General features: G+C 50.6%; 3 protein-coding genes across 4 annotated transcripts; 2 read left to right on the top strand and 1 right to left on the bottom strand.

The window, feature by feature from the left end:
- Positions 1–1,473: 1,473 nt before the first annotated feature.
- Positions 1,474–3,388, bottom strand: GNG3 (guanine nucleotide binding protein (G protein), gamma 3). The gene is made up of 4 exons (XM_008573495.1): position 3,388; positions 2,765–2,978; positions 2,275–2,374; positions 1,474–1,995 (listed from the first exon to the last, which is right to left on the bottom strand). Exons 3-4 carry the CDS (start codon positions 2,371–2,373, stop codon positions 1,867–1,869), a joined length of 228 nt encoding a protein of 75 aa, XP_008571717.1. The 5' UTR covers position 2,374; positions 2,765–2,978; position 3,388; the 3' UTR covers positions 1,474–1,866.
- Positions 3,337–13,678, top strand: BSCL2 (Berardinelli-Seip congenital lipodystrophy 2 (seipin)). 2 transcript variants are annotated; one of them, XM_008573497.1, is made up of 11 exons: positions 3,337–3,619; positions 5,058–5,374; positions 6,777–6,858; positions 10,266–10,409; positions 11,175–11,309; positions 11,445–11,542; positions 12,585–12,726; positions 12,873–12,939; positions 13,075–13,155; positions 13,261–13,341; positions 13,446–13,678. In XM_008573497.1, the coding sequence occupies exons 1-11, from the start codon at positions 3,530–3,532 to the stop codon at positions 13,580–13,582; spliced, it is 1,374 nt and encodes a 457-aa protein (XP_008571719.1). In that variant the 5' UTR covers positions 3,337–3,529; the 3' UTR covers positions 13,583–13,678. The 2 variants fall into 2 exon arrangements, with proteins under 2 accessions (XP_008571719.1, XP_008571718.1); XM_008573496.1 differs by having other exon boundaries at positions 3,517–3,619; positions 13,069–13,155.
- Positions 13,679–15,169: 1,491 nt separating this feature from the next.
- LRRN4CL (LRRN4 C-terminal like) lies at positions 15,170–16,636 on the top strand. The gene has a single exon (XM_008573494.1). The coding sequence runs from the start codon at positions 15,170–15,172 to the stop codon at positions 15,848–15,850; it is 681 nt and encodes a 226-aa protein (XP_008571716.1). The 3' UTR covers positions 15,851–16,636.
- Positions 16,637–19,142: the final 2,506 nt, after the last annotated feature.

The raw sequence follows: 19,142 nt of genomic DNA, 5'->3' as shown, positions 1-19,142 counted from the left end.
TATTCCTGAAGGTGTCCCAAGTTCTTTGGGTACCCCTGGATCCCTTGAAGACGTCCTTAGGAGGTTAAGTTGCTGGTAAACACTCTTTATTACTTTGGTTTTCCCCTCTGTATTCCTCTCCCCTGCTGTCTTCCTGTGTGAAGGTGCTGGGAAGCTGGGGTGATGTGCTATCCCCAATACAAGTCACCCTCCTACTACTGCAAGGCAGCCCTCCTAACCCTCAAGTGTATCCAAGCTTAAAACATGAGCCAGCCTAGGCTTCTCCCGGGAGGGATGTATCCCTGAATTTAAGGGATCTTGACAATCCATGAGGAGCAGACATACTAGGATGGTAGGCACACTAGGGGCGGGGACGCTGCTTTCAGGCGCATGTGGCTGAATCGGCCTGAGGGGAAAATGAAGGCACAAAGCGAGCCCCAGTTCTACCAGGAAACCCAAACTGAGCTATTTGGGGCTTATCCAGTTCTTGGGGAGACCCGGAAGCGACCAGGGAACGGCACCTGGTGATGGGCGGCGCCGAGCAGTGATTCCCCCATACCCATAGTTCGCTCCAAAGGGCCCCTCTACTTGGCAAGATGTAGAAACCTAGATTCCCGGGCCGGCCCGTGGCTCACTCGGGAGAGTGCGGTGCTGATAACACCAAGGCCGCGGGTTCGGATCCCATATAGGGATGGCCGGTTAGCTCACTGGCTGAGCGTGGTGCTGACAACACCAAGTCAAGGGTTGAGATCCCCTTACCGGTCATCTTTAAAAAAAAAAAAAAAAAAAGAAAGAAACCTAGATTCCCTCGCAAGATCCACGCGACCAGCGCCGGCCACGCTGCGCTCCTGGGACTCCTTGGCCCGAGATCTCTCGTTATAGCCGTCCATGTTGCCTTGGGCCGAATCGGATGTCGAGTTCCAGACTCGGGGGCACCGGGGGGGCCGCGGGCGCCGACTTGGCGAGGGCAGGGGCAGCCATTTTGAGGCAGACGAGCACGGAAGGGAGCATACTGGGAACGTTGGATGCCTGGGGGCCGCCATTTTAAGAGAAGCCCTGTACGGTGAAAAGCCGTGGTGTGGAGGCTGCCATGTTGGAATGGGGCGGCGGTGGGCGCAGCCATCTTAGGAGTATAACCGGCCCCTGTCACTGCAACTGGAACCAAGCCCCGCCCCTCCGCTCCTACGAGTTCCTCCGCTCTGCGACTGCCCTCCCGATCCCCCCGCTAAATCCACCCCATTCGGTCTGTTTTCCCTTTCATCTGCCTGCACTGCGCGCGCGCGCGCGCGCGCGTGCTCTCCGCAGCCCTGCGTGTCTGTTGTAACTTAATTCTTCCACTGGGGACGCTCTCGCGCCCGCCATCTCCCCGCGCCCCTACACCACAGATCTCAGATCCTTGACAATGTCTAACCTGCTTTGACTGGCCTGTTCCCCGGGTATGGCAAATCTATTGACTGATGACCCTCTCCCCCAAGAACGCTAACACAGGAGCTGTCTGAGGCTCTGGATAACTTTATTCTTCAAATGGCTTTACCCTTTCCATAGCTCCAGGTGAGATTGACAGCAAGCACCCAGCCCACCCCTCTCTCCATTGTCAGAGCGGGTCACAGAGGGAAGCGGGCAGGACGTTGGCACAGTCTGCCAGGGCCCTTGTGTGGGTGGAGCAAAGGGTGCCCCAAGTCACGCGGCGCCGAGGGTTGGCCACAGTGGGCGAGAAATGGGGTCGACAGATAGGGGAGGGAGGGCTTTGTGCTTCAGATAACCTCACAGGTTGGGCAAGGGTTAGAAATGGGGTTCGGGAACCCTCAAGGGCTCATGTCAGTTACAGACCTAAAGAAGGGCCCAGGAGAGGGAACGGTGAGGAGTTGTGAGGAGTGACAGGGCCTCTCAGAGGAGGGCACAGAAGAACTTCTTCTCCCGGAAGGGATTCTCCGAAGTGGGCACAGGGGTGATGAGGGGATCCTCACAGGCGTGGGCATCACAGTAAGTCATCAGGTCTGCTGCTGCCTTGGACACCTGGGGCACAGCCAGGAGGGGGGTTATTAGCCAGAACTCCTCAAAGGGACTACTTTCCTTCCTCCCCAGTGGGTTTTCTTGCCATCTCTAGGGTTCCTTGAGACCATCTTCTCCTCCCTCATCCCCTACAGAGACCTGGGGACAGCTCTCCTTGCAGAGCCCCAGACTCCTCCCCTGACCTCAGGGTGTCAAAGAAAGAGAGCATTTCTTATCCCAAGCTTTAGGAACCTACAGCACAGCACAGCCTGGCCAACTAACGGGAGCGAGGGTCCCACTCACCTTTATCCGGCACAAGCTGGCTTCGATCTTAAGCTGTTCCACCATCTTGCGGGCTTGCCCAATACTCATTGTGCTGTTCACAGGGGTCTCCCCTTTCATCCTGGAGAAAAGAGAGAGACAGCTCAGAGCATATTCTCAGCTGAAGGCTCCATGCTCACTCCTCACCAACCTTTACAAGGCTGGAGCTGTGCCCCAATATTTTGTTCCCCTGTTATCCCCACCCTTCTCCAGTGGCCTGTCCTATCCCTGTCTTCCTCAGTGGAAAAAATGGAGAGGTGGGATGAGATACTCCCCAAACTCACACATGGTCTAGGCAACAGATTATTAGACATTATACGGATGATTTAAGGCTTTTCATTCCCTCAAGCCATGTGTGTTCCCAGTTCTGAAAGCCTCAACCAGAAAGAGCCCCACCCTAATGAGGAAAGCACATCATCCCCATCTGCCTCCTTGACCCCAATGGAAGAAAAACAGTCCGCTCCCTACTCACCTGAAGCGACAGGCAGCAGTGGCAGCAGGCCTGGGGTGTAGGGTCACTGGGGGTTCTGCCTGTGCTGAGTGCCCCACCCTGCAGGGAGGTGCAGCTGAAAGTATTTGATGCAGAAACAGCTAATAAAGAGAAGGCCACTGGGGAGGGTCAGGCCAGAGGTCTGTCGAGGGCTGGTCTGTTTCTGCAGCTCAAGCACTGCCCGGATGGCTGGTACCTGAAGGATGAAGGATGCTAGAAGGAGCTGCTCAGATCCCGGAGTATACCAACTGTCTGGCCAGTGGGGGAGCCTGGCTGCCGCCTGCATACCCTGCACACCCCCCCACTATTACTGTCTCACTACCTGCCCCTCCCCCATTGCAGGCATCCTGAGTCTGGGCTAGAGCCCTCCCCAAAGGAGCTGAGGCCAGGCAGACTCCCCCCTCAAATGGGGTGGTCTGGGCCTGTGACAGCCCCTGCAGTGGAGTCTGTACTGGCTGCGGGGGGGGGGGGGGGCCCCCCCCGCCGGGGGGGGGGTTCTGGGGGGGGGGGGGGGGGGGGACCCTGCTCATTTGAAAATCTGACATCAGCTGGGCAGTCGCCCCCCTCCTCTCTTCCTCCCTCTACCCTGACACAGCACTTAGCACCTGAATCTTCGTTTCTCTCCCAGAGACCCTGCATTCCCTATATCCAGGAAAATGTGATGCGCTACAGGTATCAGCTTCTAGATCACCACTTCACGTTCTGACTTGAGTGGAAGATCCAGAGCGGAGGTACATCATCAGGAAGATGTCTAAAGAAATGGCAGACCAAAGAGAAGGAGAAGCTGGGGAAAAAGAGGTGTGCAGCGACGAGATCAAAGGACCGGACAAAGACGAGGTAGGGGGCCTTGTGGGGAGAGTCGGTAGAAACATTCTGCGAATAAGTGGGCTTCTAGGGAGTTGTGGGGGGAGCAGGTAGGGGGAGCAGTATTGACGAATTCTGGACATTTTGAATAGATTGCCTCCCACGCCTGCAGCGTTGTGCAAAGACGTACACAAAACTGGCCTTGCGCTCTGAAGGACCTTATCTAGGGTGATTAGACATATACAAAATAGAAGATGCCACCTGCCAAGACCTAGTCTAGATAATGTGTGAGGGGACTGTGAGGGAGTGTACATCCCGTTAGGGTCAGGGGAGGTAGATCACGCATCGTAATGGCTGGACAAAACGCAGGGCTGGAATGCTACCACGCTTGTGAACAGAGGGCAAGCGGCCCGCCTGCGCAACGTGCAAGATGCACAGGTTCCCGCAGACTGCCACGTCCCCCGGCCGAATGCGCCCCGTCTTGGACGCCTACAGGTCCAAGGAGCTGTGGGCGACGAAAATCAATGCCAGCTGGATGGCTGCTTCACGCCCAGCTTCGGTGGTTAAGCCGCCGGCGGTGAAGGTGTGGGAGGAGGGCCGAGGGGACGCTGCTGAGTCACAGCATGCCCTGAGGCATATCTTGGGGCCTAGAAGGAGGCGTCTTTCCCCTTTGGTCACGGTAACCGGAGGGTAACGGGCCTCAGGGAGGACAGTGGGGAGCGCGAGGAGGCGGGAACCCTGCCCCGGGCAGGCCCCGCCCCCGGCCTATGGCGGCGGCTGGCGCAAAGGGGCGGGGCTTCCCCGGGAGCCGGCGCTCTCTTCTCGCGGTTGCCCAGGCAGCGCGCGAGGCAGGTGAGTCTGCAGAGCTGCGGCCGCTGCGGGGCCAGTTTCCGTGGTGGCGCGGTTAGGTGGGGGCTCCGGGCGCAGCGCCCACCGCCGAACCGAGGGGGCTGGCGTGGAGCGGCCGTTGGCTGCAGCGCGAGCCAAAGGGGAGTGAGCGCAGCTCAAGACGGAGAGGAGAAATTTGGGGAGCAATTGTGCCTGCTCTTAGGCTGCTGTCTTTACGTGTACGACATTAGGCAGGTTGCGCATCCTCCCGTGCAACCACCTGGCCGTGTGGATTCAGTGTCACCGTGTGTGTAAAACTCTTTGTGAGAATTTTAAGGTGCTCGTTCTCAATGTTATGTATTGCTGTGAATGAGTATCAAGGTGGTTTGTCCCAGAATAAGATGGCTGGAGGAGGACTTCAGCCTGAGGAGCTCTGGCACTGGGGACGAGGGGAGCACAGTGGAGGAAAGGGAAGGGATGATTGGCTGAGAAGCACAGTCATCTGGAGAGTGGCCATATGAAACAGTGACTTTTCTTTGTCCTGCTGTCTCTGGTTCCTCAAAGCCAGTGCAATAAGCTTGTCTTTTTTTTGTCCCCACCTCCCTGGGGAAAGGAGCTATTCTTTTCCTTTCTCTCTTTGCAGGAAACACCAGCTGCCTCATCCGATGGGCAGGGGTGGCGTCCAAGTGGCAGAGCAGCTAGGAACTCAAGGCCTGAACCTGGGGCCAGACCCCCTGCTCTCCCTGCCATGGTCAATGACCCACCAGTACCTGGCTTACTGTGGGCCCAGGAGGTGGGCCATGTCTTGGCCGGCCGTGCCCGCAGGCTGCTGCTGCAGTTTGGGATGCTCTTCTGCACCATTCTTCTCCTGCTCTGGGTATCGGTCTTTCTCTATGGCTCCTTCTACTATTCCTACATGCCGACAGTCAGCCACCTCAGCCCCGTGCATTTCTACTACAGGTGAGAGGGGTCTTCCATTAAAGTAGAGGAATCCTATGAGAGAATTGATGCAAGGGCCCTTGGACTTTGTACAGTTCAGTCCCCTCATGTACAGATGAGGAAACTTGAGCCAGGTGTGCTACAGAACTTCTCACCTTTCACAGTCCAAGGCTGGTCTGGTCAGGATGTAGGATCCCGGTTCTGCCTCTTGTTACTGAATTCTAGTTAAGAAGAAAAAGGAAAAAAAGAAAAAAAAAATTCCACTTCTAGACTGTCATTTTGAGAGTCAATTCTATTTAGGTTGGATCAGACCTCTTAGGACTACCGTAGAATTTTGAACCAACCCAACTCTTTGGGTCATCTCATTAATCTGGCTGTCAGTAGAAGAGGTATTAGGAAAGCAGCCATTTGCCTTTTACACACTGCTTCCCACTCACAGTAGTCTGCATAATAGAGATTATGGAAACGCAAGGTGACCTACATAAACTGGCCTCCCAGAGGCCTGCTTCTTGCCTGGCCCCATAGTTCTGTCCCATTTTACAGACCCTGCCAAATTCTCTCTCCTTTTCTAAACAATGGCTTTAGGATCAATTAACAGATGCTGATGAGGGCATTATTATCAATGGTCCAAAATCTTTTTTTTCCTGTCATGGGTCCCTGGTCATGAGCTGTAGTTTCTAAGGTAGAGAGAGCTTCTTAAACTTTTAGGAGACATAGATCTTATGAAATCTATGACCCTTCCTGCCACAAAAATGTATATACATGCCAGGCATCTGCTGCACACACACAGCCACATGCAATTTTGCCTACAATTTGACCATCTGTGGATCCTTTTGGAGGAGGTTTTTCAAACTAGGCCCCAGACCAAAACTACTGAAACAGAATCTCTGGAGGTGGGACCCTTGGAATCTACATTTTATCAAGTTCCTCAAATGAGTCTTTAGAAACACTAAAGTGGGGCCCAGCCCGTGGCTCACTTGGGAGAATGCGGTGCTGATAACAACAAGGCCATGGGGTCGGATCCCTATATAGGGATGGCCAGTTAGCTCACTTGGGAGAGCGTGGTGCTGACAACACCAAGTAAAAGGTTAAGATCCCCTTACCAGTCATCTTAAATAAAAAAAAAGAAACACTGAAGTGTGAACTATTTAACTGTCTATAGATTCCCATCTAAGAATGTCTGCTGTAATGAGAGGAAATAAATTGAAGTAGCAGGAAGAGAATGAAAGAATTATTCTGTTATCTTGAAACTCCTGGCCACATTTGTTTTCCATCTCTCTCTCTAACAGAGACAAGGGTGCCTACTCTGAGAGAAGGGATGGGGGAGAGGATGGAACCCTAGGGGGGGCCGACAAGGTGTGCGGGCAGACAGGTAAGGCAGACTCTGTAACTTATCAGAATATCATCCCCCATTCTCATTTAGGACCGACTGTGATTCCTCCACCACTTCACTTTGCTCCTTCCCTGTTGCCAATGTCTCGCTGGGTAAGGGTGGACGAGATCGGGTGAGTATGGGAGCTGGAGAGAGGTTTCATTAGAGCTTTGATGACTTGAGATAGGAAGGCTTACAGAGCAGGGATTTAGTAGAGACTAAGAGGAAGGCTCTGAAGGAAAGGTAGGTTGAACATAAAATCTGAATGTGTCTTGATCTTTCTGCAGCAGATGTTAGGAATGTTCTTATTCTCAACATATCATGAAGGGCCGGCCCGTGGCTCACTCGGGAGAGTGTGGTGCTGATAACACCAAGGCCACTGGTTCGGATCCTATATAGGGATGGCCGGTTAGCTCACTGGCTGAGCGTGGTGCTGACAACACCAAGTCAAGGGTTGAGATCCCCTTACTGGTCATCTTTAAAAAAAAAAAAACATATCATGAAACAGGTCATATCTACTAGATGAAGTAAGCAGTATGTTTTAGACCTAAGTGAATAAACAAGTGAGCATCTACTCAAGAGTTTTGAAAGCATGTGTATAAAATTATGAAACTGTTGACAAACATGTGACATGTCATTACCAAGGGGACTGTGCCAAAGGACCGGCCAGATGTCAGTGTGACTTCAACAAACCTGGAAACACTGAGAAATGCAAATAGGGACTTAACCTTCTTTACTCTGCAAGTTGATGGAGGCTCTGAAAATGGATAGGATCCCTGAACACTTAAAAAGGACCATGGAGGGGGCCGGCCCGTGGCTCACTCGGGAGAGTGTGGTGCTGATAACACCAAGGCCACGGGTTCGGATCCCATATAGGGATGGCCGGTTAGCTCACTGGGAGAGCGTGGTGCTGACAACACCAAGTCAAGGGTTAAGATCCCCTTACCGGTCATCTTTAAAAAAAAAGGACTATGGAGGATCAACATCATTTTGGATTTCAGTCGTCCCTCCTTATCTTCAGGGGATATATTCCTGGACCCCCAGTGGATGCTGAAACTACAGATGTTACTGAACCCAATTGCCATCAATTGGAACACATTTCTGTTCACTTCTTCCACCCCCAAATTAATACCTTTTCTATCTTCACTAGCTCTTATCACACACTGTGGCTGTAACTTTTGCAGTTTGAGGTGGGTCAGCAAAACTAGCGTGGATTTCTTTTTCCTCCTTGAGATCTTCATGGATAGAAGATTCATTCTTACTGTAGATCTTAGCAACCCCATTATATGATTTTTTTTCTTTCCTTATTAAATTGAGAACTTTCATCTTTTCGCTTAAAGGATGCTCTTTCTTTGGAATATCTGAATTGCCTGCAGTGCTACTATTGTGCTTTGGGGCCATTGTTAAGTAAAATAAGGATTACTTGAACACAAGCACTGTGATACTGGGACAGTTGATCTCATAACCAAGGCAGCTACTACGTGACTGACAGGCAGGTGGCATATACAGCGCAGAGATGCTGAACAAAGGGATGATTCATGTCCTGGGCTGGACAGAGCTGGATGGCGTGAGATTTCATCACACTACTCAGAGTGACGTGCAATTTAAAACTTATGAATTGTTCATTTTTGGAATTTTCGATTTAATATTTTTGGATCATGGTTGACCACTGATAACTGAAACCACGGAAAGTGAAACTGCAGATAAGGGGGGTTACTGTACTAGAGTTTTTTTGAGTTGTCAGTAACATAATCAGAAGCAATCACTAGGGCCAGCCCATGGCTCACTTGTGAGAGTGTGGTGCTGATAACACCAAGGCCACGGGTTTGGATCCCTATATAGGGATGGCCGGTTAGCTCACTTGGAAGAGTGTGATGCTGACAACACCAAGTCAAGGGTCAAGATCCCCTTACCAGTCATCTTTTATTTAAAAAAGAAGCAATCACTGATAAAACTTACTATGAATTTAAAAACATTTGAAGTTATTTTTTGAAAGTGGCACTTGGGAGGAAGCTGCTTCAAGATACAAATGTCACTCCTCTGAAGGGAGGAGTGTAAACTGTGGAGTCTGGAGTTTTCTGGCATTGGTGTGCAGACAGTACAAATAACTTGGGAGACTGTATCCTGTGACATTGTCCAGTTTACCACCAGGTAGCCAAACGCTATCCAGAAAACTCTTACCAGGGGCCGGCCCGGTGGCGCACTCAGTAGAGTGCGGCGCTTGGGAGTGTGGTGGCACTCCCGCCGAGGGTTCGGATCCCATATAGAGACTGGTCTGCTCACTGGTTGAGCGCGGTGCAGGCGCGACACCGAGGGTTGCGATCCCGTTACCGGTCACGAAAAAAGACAAAAAGGAAAAAAAATAAATAAATAAAAAAAAGAGAGAGAGATATATAATTCATATGCCACACAATTCATCCACTTTGGGTGTACAGTTCAGTCATAAAACAGAGTTGTACAGCCATCACCACAATCAGTTTTAGAACATTTTCATCACCCCTAAAAGAAACCCCATACCCATTAGCTAGCAGTCATACACATCCCTATATTCCTCCAACCACCCAGAGAACTACCTAATTTAATGTTTCAGAGAATTTGTGAAGGAACTGGTTTAGAATCATCCTGCCTCTACGGGAGGATGGAATCCATTTTTTTCAAGAGATAGTTGAGACTGAAAATAAGAATCTGTGTAAAGAAAGGCCTCTATCTGTAGTTTTTCACCTTTGCCTTAGAGATAAACACTCAGAGTACCCTCAAAGCTGTGTCTAGATTTTGGAGGCAGTTCAGTATGGGCTAGGGCAGTATTTTTCAACTTTTTTTTTTTAAACCCATTTCCTTTTTGGTTAAAAGCAAAAGCTTTACCATCACCTCTGTGGTTCTTACACACCACTGTGAGGGGGTTAGGTTGCTAGTTAAGAATCATTAAATAAAGGGATTAGAAGAAGACAGGAAAAGTCAGGAGAAACTAGGTATGTTTGGTGGCAAATCCTTAAGTTTTTGAGGTTGACCCTGGTGAAGAAGCCTTCCCATTATGAGTCTCAGGGCTCTACCAACAGAACCAAGATAAGGGACCCAGGATAACATAAAGATGATCTGGAGCATTGGGGATTGTGTGAGAGCTGGCTAGGGAGGTTGTAACTGCTGGCACTTGGTTAATTAATGTAAGTGAGGGCAGCCTAGGCCCCAGGGACAGCCTCACTGGCACACAGGCCTGAGTCACACACAGATGGCCCAGATAGCAACATGAGGATTCAATTTTGGAAAAGAAATATGACACAGCCTTCCTCAGAACAGAGTCGTGCGTCCGATTCAGAAGAGCCAACCAGATACTGAAGACGTCAGGAGTGGGAAGACCCAGCCACCAGAAGGGGGCAGCACCTTCTTGGCGTGAGAGATTGAGAGGCCAGTGATGCTAACCAGGGAGGCTGTGGCAGAGTAGTTGGGGGAGGGAGGTATAATTTTATACAGGTATAATTTTAACAGGAACAGTATAATTTAAAAAAAATTTTTTTGAAAAGAGATGGGGGCTACCTTGGGCAGGTGCTGATGTATGGACAGCCGTATCGCGTTACCTTAGAGCTTGAGCTGCCGGAGTCCCCTGTGAATCAAGATTTGGGCATGTTCTTGGTCACCATTTCATGCTACACCAGAGGTGGCCGAATCATCTCCACTTCTTCACGCTCGGTAAGTGTTCATGGTCTGTCTGGGAAGTTGTGGAGAATGATGACAATATCTGGATAGGTCACACACACGTCAAGATAAGGGAAGAGGAATCAGCTCACCAGACCAGAATCATTTGCCCGACACCCCAGATGTCTGATGAGCATGTCCCACTTTGGGGTAATATCAGAAAACAGAGGCCTTAGATCCAGGCAGACCTGGGGTGTGTCCTCACTCAAAAACGTGTTAGCTACAGGACAACTGACAACTCTTTGGGTATAAAACAGATATAATAGTAACTGGCTTATAGCAAGACTCGTTTGTATTCAGTGAGGAGATGTAAAGTTTTTGTTAGCACATAATGGGTGTTCAATAAATGTTAGACTCCATTCTTACACGAATTGTCAACTAAATTCCTGGATGTCTACATGGGGATGGGGGTGGGGGAGCTTCAGATGGTACACTGGGACTTAGATCCAATCCAATCCTGGATTACAGAACTATTTTGGGGGGAAGGTAGATCAGAGAAAGCATTGAGCTTAACTAGGAAGGTGTCGTGGAAGAGGGTTTTTGTTGTATTAGAGTGGAGGAATGTGGTTGGGCAAGGGGAGAGGTTGCTCAGACTGTTGGAATGGTTGGGTCAAGACTTGGGTAGGAAGTAAGGGTGAGGGAAAAGGGGAGCTGAGGCAGAATTAGCCTCCATAGACTGCTCAGGGTGGTTGAGGGGGAGGTAGGGCTGTGGGAAGCTGGGGCACCTGTCCCTAACCTCTCCCTTTCTGACCCTGGCAGGTGATGCTGCATTACCGCTCAGACCTGCTCCAGATGCTTGACACACTGGTCTTCTCCAGCCTCCTGCTGTTTGGCTTTGCAGAGCAGAAGCAGCTTCTGGAGGTGGAGCTCTATGCGGACTATAGAGAGAACTCGGTAAGTGAGGTGAAGTTGATGAAGAGACAGCCCTCCCCGTTAGCCCAGAGTTCCACCTAAAGAGCCTCTGGGCTGGTAGGAAGGACAGCAGCAGGACCCTGGCCTGACGCTGCCCTCACTCTACCTGCTTTGCAGTACGTGCCGACAACCGGGGCCATTATTGAGATCCACAGCAAGCGCATCCAGATGTATGGAGCGTACCTCCGCATCCATGCCCACTTCACTGGGCTCAGGTGAGGAGCCACTGAAGTGGACCTCGGTGACTCTCATGGGCACTGTCCTTACATGAAGAGAGTCCCAAGTAGAGGTAACAGGTTTACAGAACAGCATTGCATCGGGTTTTACACAGGCCAGAGGTTCTCAACACTGGCTGCACATAAGCATATCAGCTCCCTAGGGAACTTTTTAAAAGTCCTGGTGCCTGGCCTCACTCCAGACCAACTGAACCAGAATTTGTTAAATTCTGTATTAGTCCGTTTCTATTGATTATAACAGAATACCTGAAACTGGGTGATTTATGAAGAAATGAAATTTATTTCTTACAGTTTTGAAGGCTGGGAAGTCCACAGTAAAGGAGGGGAGCATCTGGTGAGGGCTGCCTTCTTTAGTGCTGACTACACAGTGACACAAAGTGTCACAAGGCAGGAATGGGGTGAGCAAGAGAGAGCTAACCTCCTCACTTGCTATCCTTTTAAAGCCATCAGAACCACACCCATTACTCCACAAATGGATCAATCCATTCAAAAATAAAAAGAAAATTAAAAAGAAAAAAATCCATTCCGAAGGGCATGGTCCTCAGAGTCTAATCACCTCTTAAAGGCCCCACCTTTCGAACACTATAATTGGATTTACCACCCTCTTAGCACCTTTACAATAGAGGTCAAGCTTTGATATATGAACTTTGGGGGATACATTTAACCCACAGCAGGTTCATAGCTGGATATCAGGATTGTTAAATGCACCCTAGGGAATGCTGATGTGCAGCCAGAGTTGAAAACTACTGCTGTGCACCATTGGCTCAGCAGGAGATGGGGTGCCATTTGAGAGACAGCCATTGCCTATGGCCCTGCAATGCTGACACTGCCCACAGGTCCTTGGCCTGTATTAGAACCTGGTGCAGTGGTTCTGGTAGTTGTGTGGGTGGGAGACAGGGGAGGTAGAGGCCAGCTCTAGCCAAACCCACTTGAATTGCCCTAGAGATTATTTCTGGGAAATGAGAAGGCTGGTGCTCATCAGTAATTGCTACCCTCTTCATGTCCCTGCTTCCTGCCTCAGGTACCTGCTATACAACTTCCCGATGACCTGCGCCTTCATAGGTGTTGCCAGCAACTTCACCTTCCTCAGCGTCATCATGATCTTCAGCTACATGCAGTGGGTGTGGGGGGGCATCTGGCCCCGACACCGCTTCTCTATGCAGGTCGCAAGGGGCAAGGACCCCCTTTTTCTCTCCTTCATGATCTGTCTTTGTGGGCGGGTAGGGGCATGTTGAGGGTAAGGGCATGAAGGCCCTGATAAATGGTGAGGGAGGTTAGTCCCCGCTGCTCAGTAGCTTCTCCTTTACAGGTTAATATGCGAAAAAGAGATGGTTCCCGAAAGGAAGTACAGCGAAGGATCTCTCCCCATCAGGAAGGTAAAGGTGTGGGTTGGGGCTGGGCTGGGTGAGAGGGGGTGCTTGCTTCATCTAGTATGAGGCTGTACTGAGCTGAGCGTCAAAGGAAAGACCCCCCTAACCCTAACCTATCCTCTGCCCGCCCTGGAGGTGCAGGCCCTGAAGGCCAGGAGGAGTCAACCCAGCAGTCAGATGTTACAGAAGACGGTGAGAGCCCTGAGGATCCCTCAGGGACAGGTATGGAGCAGCAGCGGCAGCAGCAGCATCCCCTCCTTCCTGATTTCTCCCGAGTGCTCCCCTGTAGTGTCAGGGCTGACCTCTGTGTTCCCCCTTTGGCTGCAGAGGGTCATCTGTCTGAGGAGGAGAAGCCAGATCAGCAGCCCCTGAATGGAGAGGAGGAGCTAGAGCCGGAGGCCAGTGATGGTGAGGGGCACCCTGCAATGGAGCCTGGGTGAGCTGGGGGTGGGCCCAGCCCTGCTTAAACTAGTATCTCATTTGGGATTTTGGTTTTCCCTTTCCTGGCCCAGGTTCAGGCTCCTGGGAAGATGCAGCTCTGCTGACGGAGGCCAACCTGCCTGCCCCTGCGCTTGCCCCAGAGACTCTGGGCAGCTCTGCACCCTCTGTGGGGGCTGTCCGACAGCGCCCCACCTGCTCTAGTTCCTGAAGAATAGAGGGAAGATTCCTCACATTCCAGCACTTTCCCACCTCACCCCTCCCCTTTGTCCCCTTCCTCCAATAAACTATTTTCGTGCCAGCTGCTTACCTGACTCTTTGATTTTTTAATTATTTTTTTTATTTCTTTTGGTTGGCAGTTGGCCTGTATGGGGATCTGAACCCTTGACCTTGGTGTTATAACACCAAAGTCAACAGCTTACGAACTAAGCTAACCGGCCAGCCCCCTGACTCTTTAGAACGGATTCAGGGCCATTTGAAAACAGTGTTCCCCAGGCATCTCCCACTCGCCCCCACTAGAGGAAGTTGTCTTGTCAGGGGCTACCTCAGGCGAAGGCTTCTAGACCTGGGCGATTTTAAGCACAGCTGTTTCCATTCATAAGCCTAGGAAGGCCAAAGAGAGAGAACCGATCCTGGCCCTTAGCAGGCTTCCTGCTGCTCCATCCATGTGACTCTCATCACCCTCAGGGGAGGGGGATAGTGTAGGGCGGGTCTGGAGGGCTGGCTGCCCTCTGCACCCCTCCCTTTCTCTGTCCACTGGGAGGCAGAAGACAGGAAATGACTGCCATGGATGTGGTATGATTTTCACCAAAACAGCATTTTGTAACTCAGGCCCCATGCTGTCCACAGCTGTTTTCCTTTCTGATACCAACCAGGTCTCTTCCATGTTCCCCTCCCCATCCCTTCATATGACTTCAGCCTTTGAATTCTCATCTCCTGGCTGCTTTCCACATTCCATTCCCTTTTCAGAACCCAGGCGTCCTGGCCTCCAGCTGAGACCACTGCTGCATGTGTTTTCCCCATCCCTGGTCCTGTGACTCAGGCCCTCTGAAAGGACCAGCCCTCTTTTTGGGCCTCATGGGGAAGGGGGAATGGGAGGGGGCTAGGTGGTGACATCACAAAGGGTATAAAAGCTTCAAGCCAAACCAGAGTTGAAATTGCAGATGCAACCTGACAGCACCGCCTGCAATCCTGGGGATCACTCGGCCTGTTACCCACAGACATCTGGTGGCGGATTCCCACTGCATCAAGGCCTACCCGTCGGTGAGGGTCTGCTGTGGGCCAGGAAGGTGGGTGGTAGGAGAGGGCTGTTCAGGACTCCTTGGACAGGATTTGAATGGATAACAGGTAGTGAGTGAGGTTTTCCTTCTGTTCTATCTCTTCTTTCTCACTTCTGTTTGCTTTCCGGGTTCTTGCATGTGTCACTGACCGATAATTGTATTATTAGATTTTTCTCTGGGTGGCAGCGGGTAATTATTCCATCTTTCTTCCCTGGCCTGAGGAAATTATTTCCTCCTTTTCTCTCCCCCAGCACTTTGTTTATTCAAGTGCTGGTCACACATCTGTCTCTCCCCACAGCTCAGGCCGTATTTTAATCTTTTTTTGTCCAAAACCAATCACCTGGCCTGGATTCAGAAGTTGTTTGACAAATGAGTGTGTCTGTCTCATTCCCCTTTCCTCTTCCCATCTTGGTCCCCAGTTGTGTGGTCCTGTCCCCAGAGGTTTTGTCTGGGCAGGAGGCCTGGAAGGCATGTGGCTGAACCGCCGGTACCTCTCCACACCTTCCCTTCCAGACTCCATGCTGGGCTCTCCCTGCATTCTGTGGCTCCTGGCCGTGACCCTCTCCTTGATCCCCAGAGCTCAACCCATGGCCCCTCAAGACTTTGAGGAAGAGGAGGAAGATAACACGGAGTGGCCGCCTGTCCGCTGCGACTACGATCACTGCCGCCACATGCAGGTGCCCTGCAAGGAGCTGCAGAGGCCCGGGCCTGCGGCCTGCCTGTGCCCAGGGCTCTCCAGCCCTGCTCAGCCGCCCAACCAGCCGCGCCTGGGAGAAGTGCGCATCGTGGCGGAGGAGGGCCGCGCCGTGGTCCACTGGTGTGCCCCCTTCTCCCCGGTCCACCACTACTGGCTGCTGCTTTGGGAAGGCAGCGGGGATCCGCAGAAGGGGCCCCTCCTCAACGCTACGGTCCGCAGAGCAGAACTGAAGGGACTGAAGCCGGGGGGCGCTTATGTCGTCTGCGTGGTGGCCGCTAACGAGGCCGGGGAGAGCCTCGTGCCCAGGGACGGCATCCCCGCCTTCGGGCCTTGCGGCCGGCTCTCCATGCCGCCCAGACCGCTCACCCTGGTGCATGCGGCCGTGGGGGTGGGCACGGCCCTGGCCCTGCTCAGCTGCTCCGTCCTGACCTGGCACTTCTGCTTGCGCGACCGCTGGGGCTGCCCGCGCCGCGCCACCGCCCGAACCGCGGGGGCGCTCTGAAAAGGGGTCGGGGGCGAGGTCTCGGGCACAGCCGCGCCACACCTGCAGCGCTCAGCCCGGCTGCCGGGGAGGAGCGGGACACCTGGACGGCAGCGGCGGGAGCCAGCCCCGGGCGCCTGGGCCACAGCTGCGTCTCGGTGTTGTGGGCCGAGAGCTTGTCTAGGTCCCGGACTTGTCGCTCTGTTTCCTGGCCCAGGTTTAGGAAGGAGCAGAGGGTCAGCAAATTTTTCTTTAAAGGGCCAGATAGTAAATAATTTAGGCTTTGAGGGTTCCAGAGGATAAAATCGAGGATATGATGTAAATATTTACATGACCATTTGAAATGTAACAACTGAAAAATGTAAAAACCATACTTAGCTCATGGGCCTTAAAACTCGCAGGTCAGATCTGACCCATTGGCTGTCCTTAGCTGACCGCTGTCACAGACTCTCAAAAGCGCTCTGCCACTGTGGATGGCTTCAGGGGGATTTTGAGAATAAGCCTCTGCAGGGTGGGAGTTTGGTGCTGGAGACCACCCCCTTCTCCTCTACCTTTTGTTTAGTTGCTGGGGACGAGCACACCTGAATCAGCGTTTACCTGTGTCTGAGCGAAATGACCGAGGTGGGGTGAAGGTAGGGACGGCCCAGGCTGCTGTCTAGGACAAGCTTGTGTTCTTGCTACTTAAAACAAAACAAAAATGACAGTAATACCAAGTAATTACTCCCTTGGTATTCTCCCCACCCCAGCCCCCGCCATTTGTGTTTATTGTATATCCACTGTAATAACATTAAAAGAATTTAAAAGTAAGACATTTTCATTTTTCTTTTCTTTTTTTTTTTTTTTTGTCTTTTTCAGTGTCCGGCAACGGATCGCAACCCTCAGTGTTGCCCCCGTACCAGACCGGGGACCGGCAACGGGATCGCAACCCTCGGCGTTGCTCCCGCGCCTCGCTCAGCCAGTGAGCGGGAACCGGTCTGTATGTGGGATCCGAACCCTCGGGCGGGAGCGCCGCCGCGCTTCCCAAGCGGCGCACTATCCAGTGCGCCACCGGGCCGGCCCCTTCTTTACTTTTTTTTAAAGATGACCGGTAAGGGGATCTTAACCCTTGACTTGGTGTTGTCAGCACCACGCTCTCCCAAGTGAGCTAACCGGCCATCCCTATGTGGGATCGGAACCCATGGCCTTGGTGTTATCAGCACCGCACTCTCCTGAGTGAGCCACGGGCCTGCCCAGACATTTTCATTTTTCATGATCTCTTTCAATTTCCTGTCCACACACCTATTTTTCAGAGTAGTATACATACTTCTGAATTTACTTTTAAATTAATTAGATGTAGAAAAGTCTATTTTGGGGGCTGGCCCATGGCTCACTCGGGAGAGTTTGGTGCTGATAACACCAAGGCCATGGGTTCGGATCCCTATATAGGGATGGCCCGTTGGCTCATTGGGTGAGCGTGGTGCTGACAACACCAAGTCAAGGGTTAAGATCCCCTTACCGGTCATCTTAAAAAAAAAAAAAAAAAAAGTCTGTTTTATGTTGCTACATAATATAATCCTCACTTTTACCATTCTTATGCCTTTTTTTTTTAAGTATAAAAGTAACACATACACAATCCAAGTAATACTGAAGAGTACAAGGAGAAAATTTCCCTCCTTCCTTAAGAGGTGATTGCCATTAGCAGAGCAGATCTTTCTTTATGAAATGCAAATATTTTATTTTTTCACTCATTGTTCACTTATGGACAATGTTTCATGTTGATAAATCATAGCCTCCTTAGTTATGTAAAAGTCTACATAACTTTCTATAGGCCCGCTGAGGGTTCGGATCCCACATACAGACCAGTTCCCGCTCACTGGCTGAGCGGGGTGTGGGAGCAACACCAAGGGTTGCGATCCGTTGCTGGACACGAAAAAAGACAAAAAAAAAAAAAAAAAAAGATGACCGGTAAGGGGATCTTAACCCTTGACTTGGTGTTGTCAGCACCATGTTCTCCCAAGTGAGCTAATCGGCCATCCCTCTATAGGGATCTGAACCTGTGGCCTTGGTGTTATCAGCCCCGCACTCTCCCGAGTGAGCCACGAGCCGGCCCCTTAACTGACTTTAGCCATCGCTCTTTTTTGGAATATTTAAGTTGTCTCCAGTGTTTCCCATGGACATCCTTGTTGGTGTATCCTCACGTTTGTATATTTCTAGAGGGTATTTACCTGGAAGTAGGTGAAAAAAGCAATACTATAAAAGTTAATCATTCTTTTATTATTGAAGCTCTAGAATAAATTTAGAGTATATTTTTTATCTAGAACACACTTATAATCGCACTGCAGTGAATACCTTGTGCCTTTTAATTTAATTCCTGTATTTCCTAAGCATTCATTCATTTATGAATAATAAGAGGGCCTACTATCTTTTTGTTTTTTGGTTTTTTTGAGCGGTTGGCTGGTAAGGGGAGTATCTTATTATTAAAGGCTCACTTTACATGCATTCTCACTTAATCTTCACCACAATCATTCCAAGAGATGGTATTACCTTTTCACAGATGTGAGATTTGAGGTTCTAAATGATTTGAAGCTACAACTAAGGAGTTGAGTTAGGATTTGGAACTAAACTGCACAACTTTAGAGCTGATGATCTTCACCTTACCATAGCATAGTGGCTTAGCGAACACTCATTGGATGGGTTGAATCCTAGCTCTGCTACTTACTAGCTTTGTGACTTTAGGTAAATCATCTCATCTTTCTGTGTTTCCTGTGACTAATAATAGTATCTACATCTTAGGGATTGTTGTGATGATTAAATATGAATTAATCATTTAAAAGTCTCTACTGCACATATTATCAATATCGGTAACTGCTATTATTACTCTTCCTTCTGATCAACTTTTAAAGTGAGCTTCACCTTCAGGGATCTAACAGCCTAGGTAGTGGTGAAGGGTTAAGTAATCAACAATGACTACACAGCAGGGAGACATGCTTAAATGGGGTAAGCACTGGAGCTGGGAGGTAGCCAGGGGTGGTCAAAGCAGGCTTTCCCTAGAAAGGAAATCCTGTAGTCCTGAAAAATTATTGGGAATTAACCAAGCTGAGAGAAGAGGCAGGGCATCTCTGGCAGAGGAACTGGTAGATGCAAAGGCCAAACGGAGAGTTAGGACCTGTTTTGTAACATGCACAGGTTACCCTCAAGTGGTGGGAGATGAAACTGCACAGTAACTACCAGCATTTACAGGATACTATCTTGCAAGGCACTTAAGATAGGTGCTATTTTTTTTCTCCACTTTACAGGTGGGGCGCCAAAAAAAAAAAAAAAAAAAAAAAAAAAA

This window comes from Galeopterus variegatus, unplaced genomic scaffold, assembly GCF_000696425.1.
Source record: "Galeopterus variegatus unplaced genomic scaffold, G_variegatus-3.0.2 Scaffold926, whole genome shotgun sequence".
NCBI lineage: Eukaryota > Metazoa > Chordata > Mammalia > Dermoptera > Cynocephalidae > Galeopterus > Galeopterus variegatus.
This window is presented reverse-complemented; position numbering and strand designations above follow the sequence as displayed.

Bases quoted from the DNA above. Each gene is read 5' to 3' on its own strand.
- GNG3 (XM_008573495.1), bottom strand. From the start codon at position 2,373: ATGAAAGGGGAGACCCCTGTGAACAGCACAATGAGTATTGGGCAAGCC. The intron at 1,996-2,274 runs GTGAGTGGGACC...GCTGTGCCCCAG, and splicing joins CCAGCTTGTGCCGGATAAAG to GTGTCCAAGGCAGCAGCAGA.
- BSCL2 (XM_008573496.1), top strand. From the start codon at position 3,530: ATGTCTAAAGAAATGGCAGACCAAAGAGAAGGAGAAGCTGGGGAAAAA. The intron at 10,410-11,174 runs GTAAGTGTTCAT...TGACCCTGGCAG, and splicing joins TCTCCACTTCTTCACGCTCG to GTGATGCTGCATTACCGCTC. The intron at 13,156-13,260 runs GTATGGAGCAGC...CTTTGGCTGCAG, and splicing joins TGAGGATCCCTCAGGGACAG to AGGGTCATCTGTCTGAGGAG.
- LRRN4CL (XM_008573494.1), top strand. From the start codon at position 15,170: ATGCTGGGCTCTCCCTGCATTCTGTGGCTCCTGGCCGTGACCCTCTCC.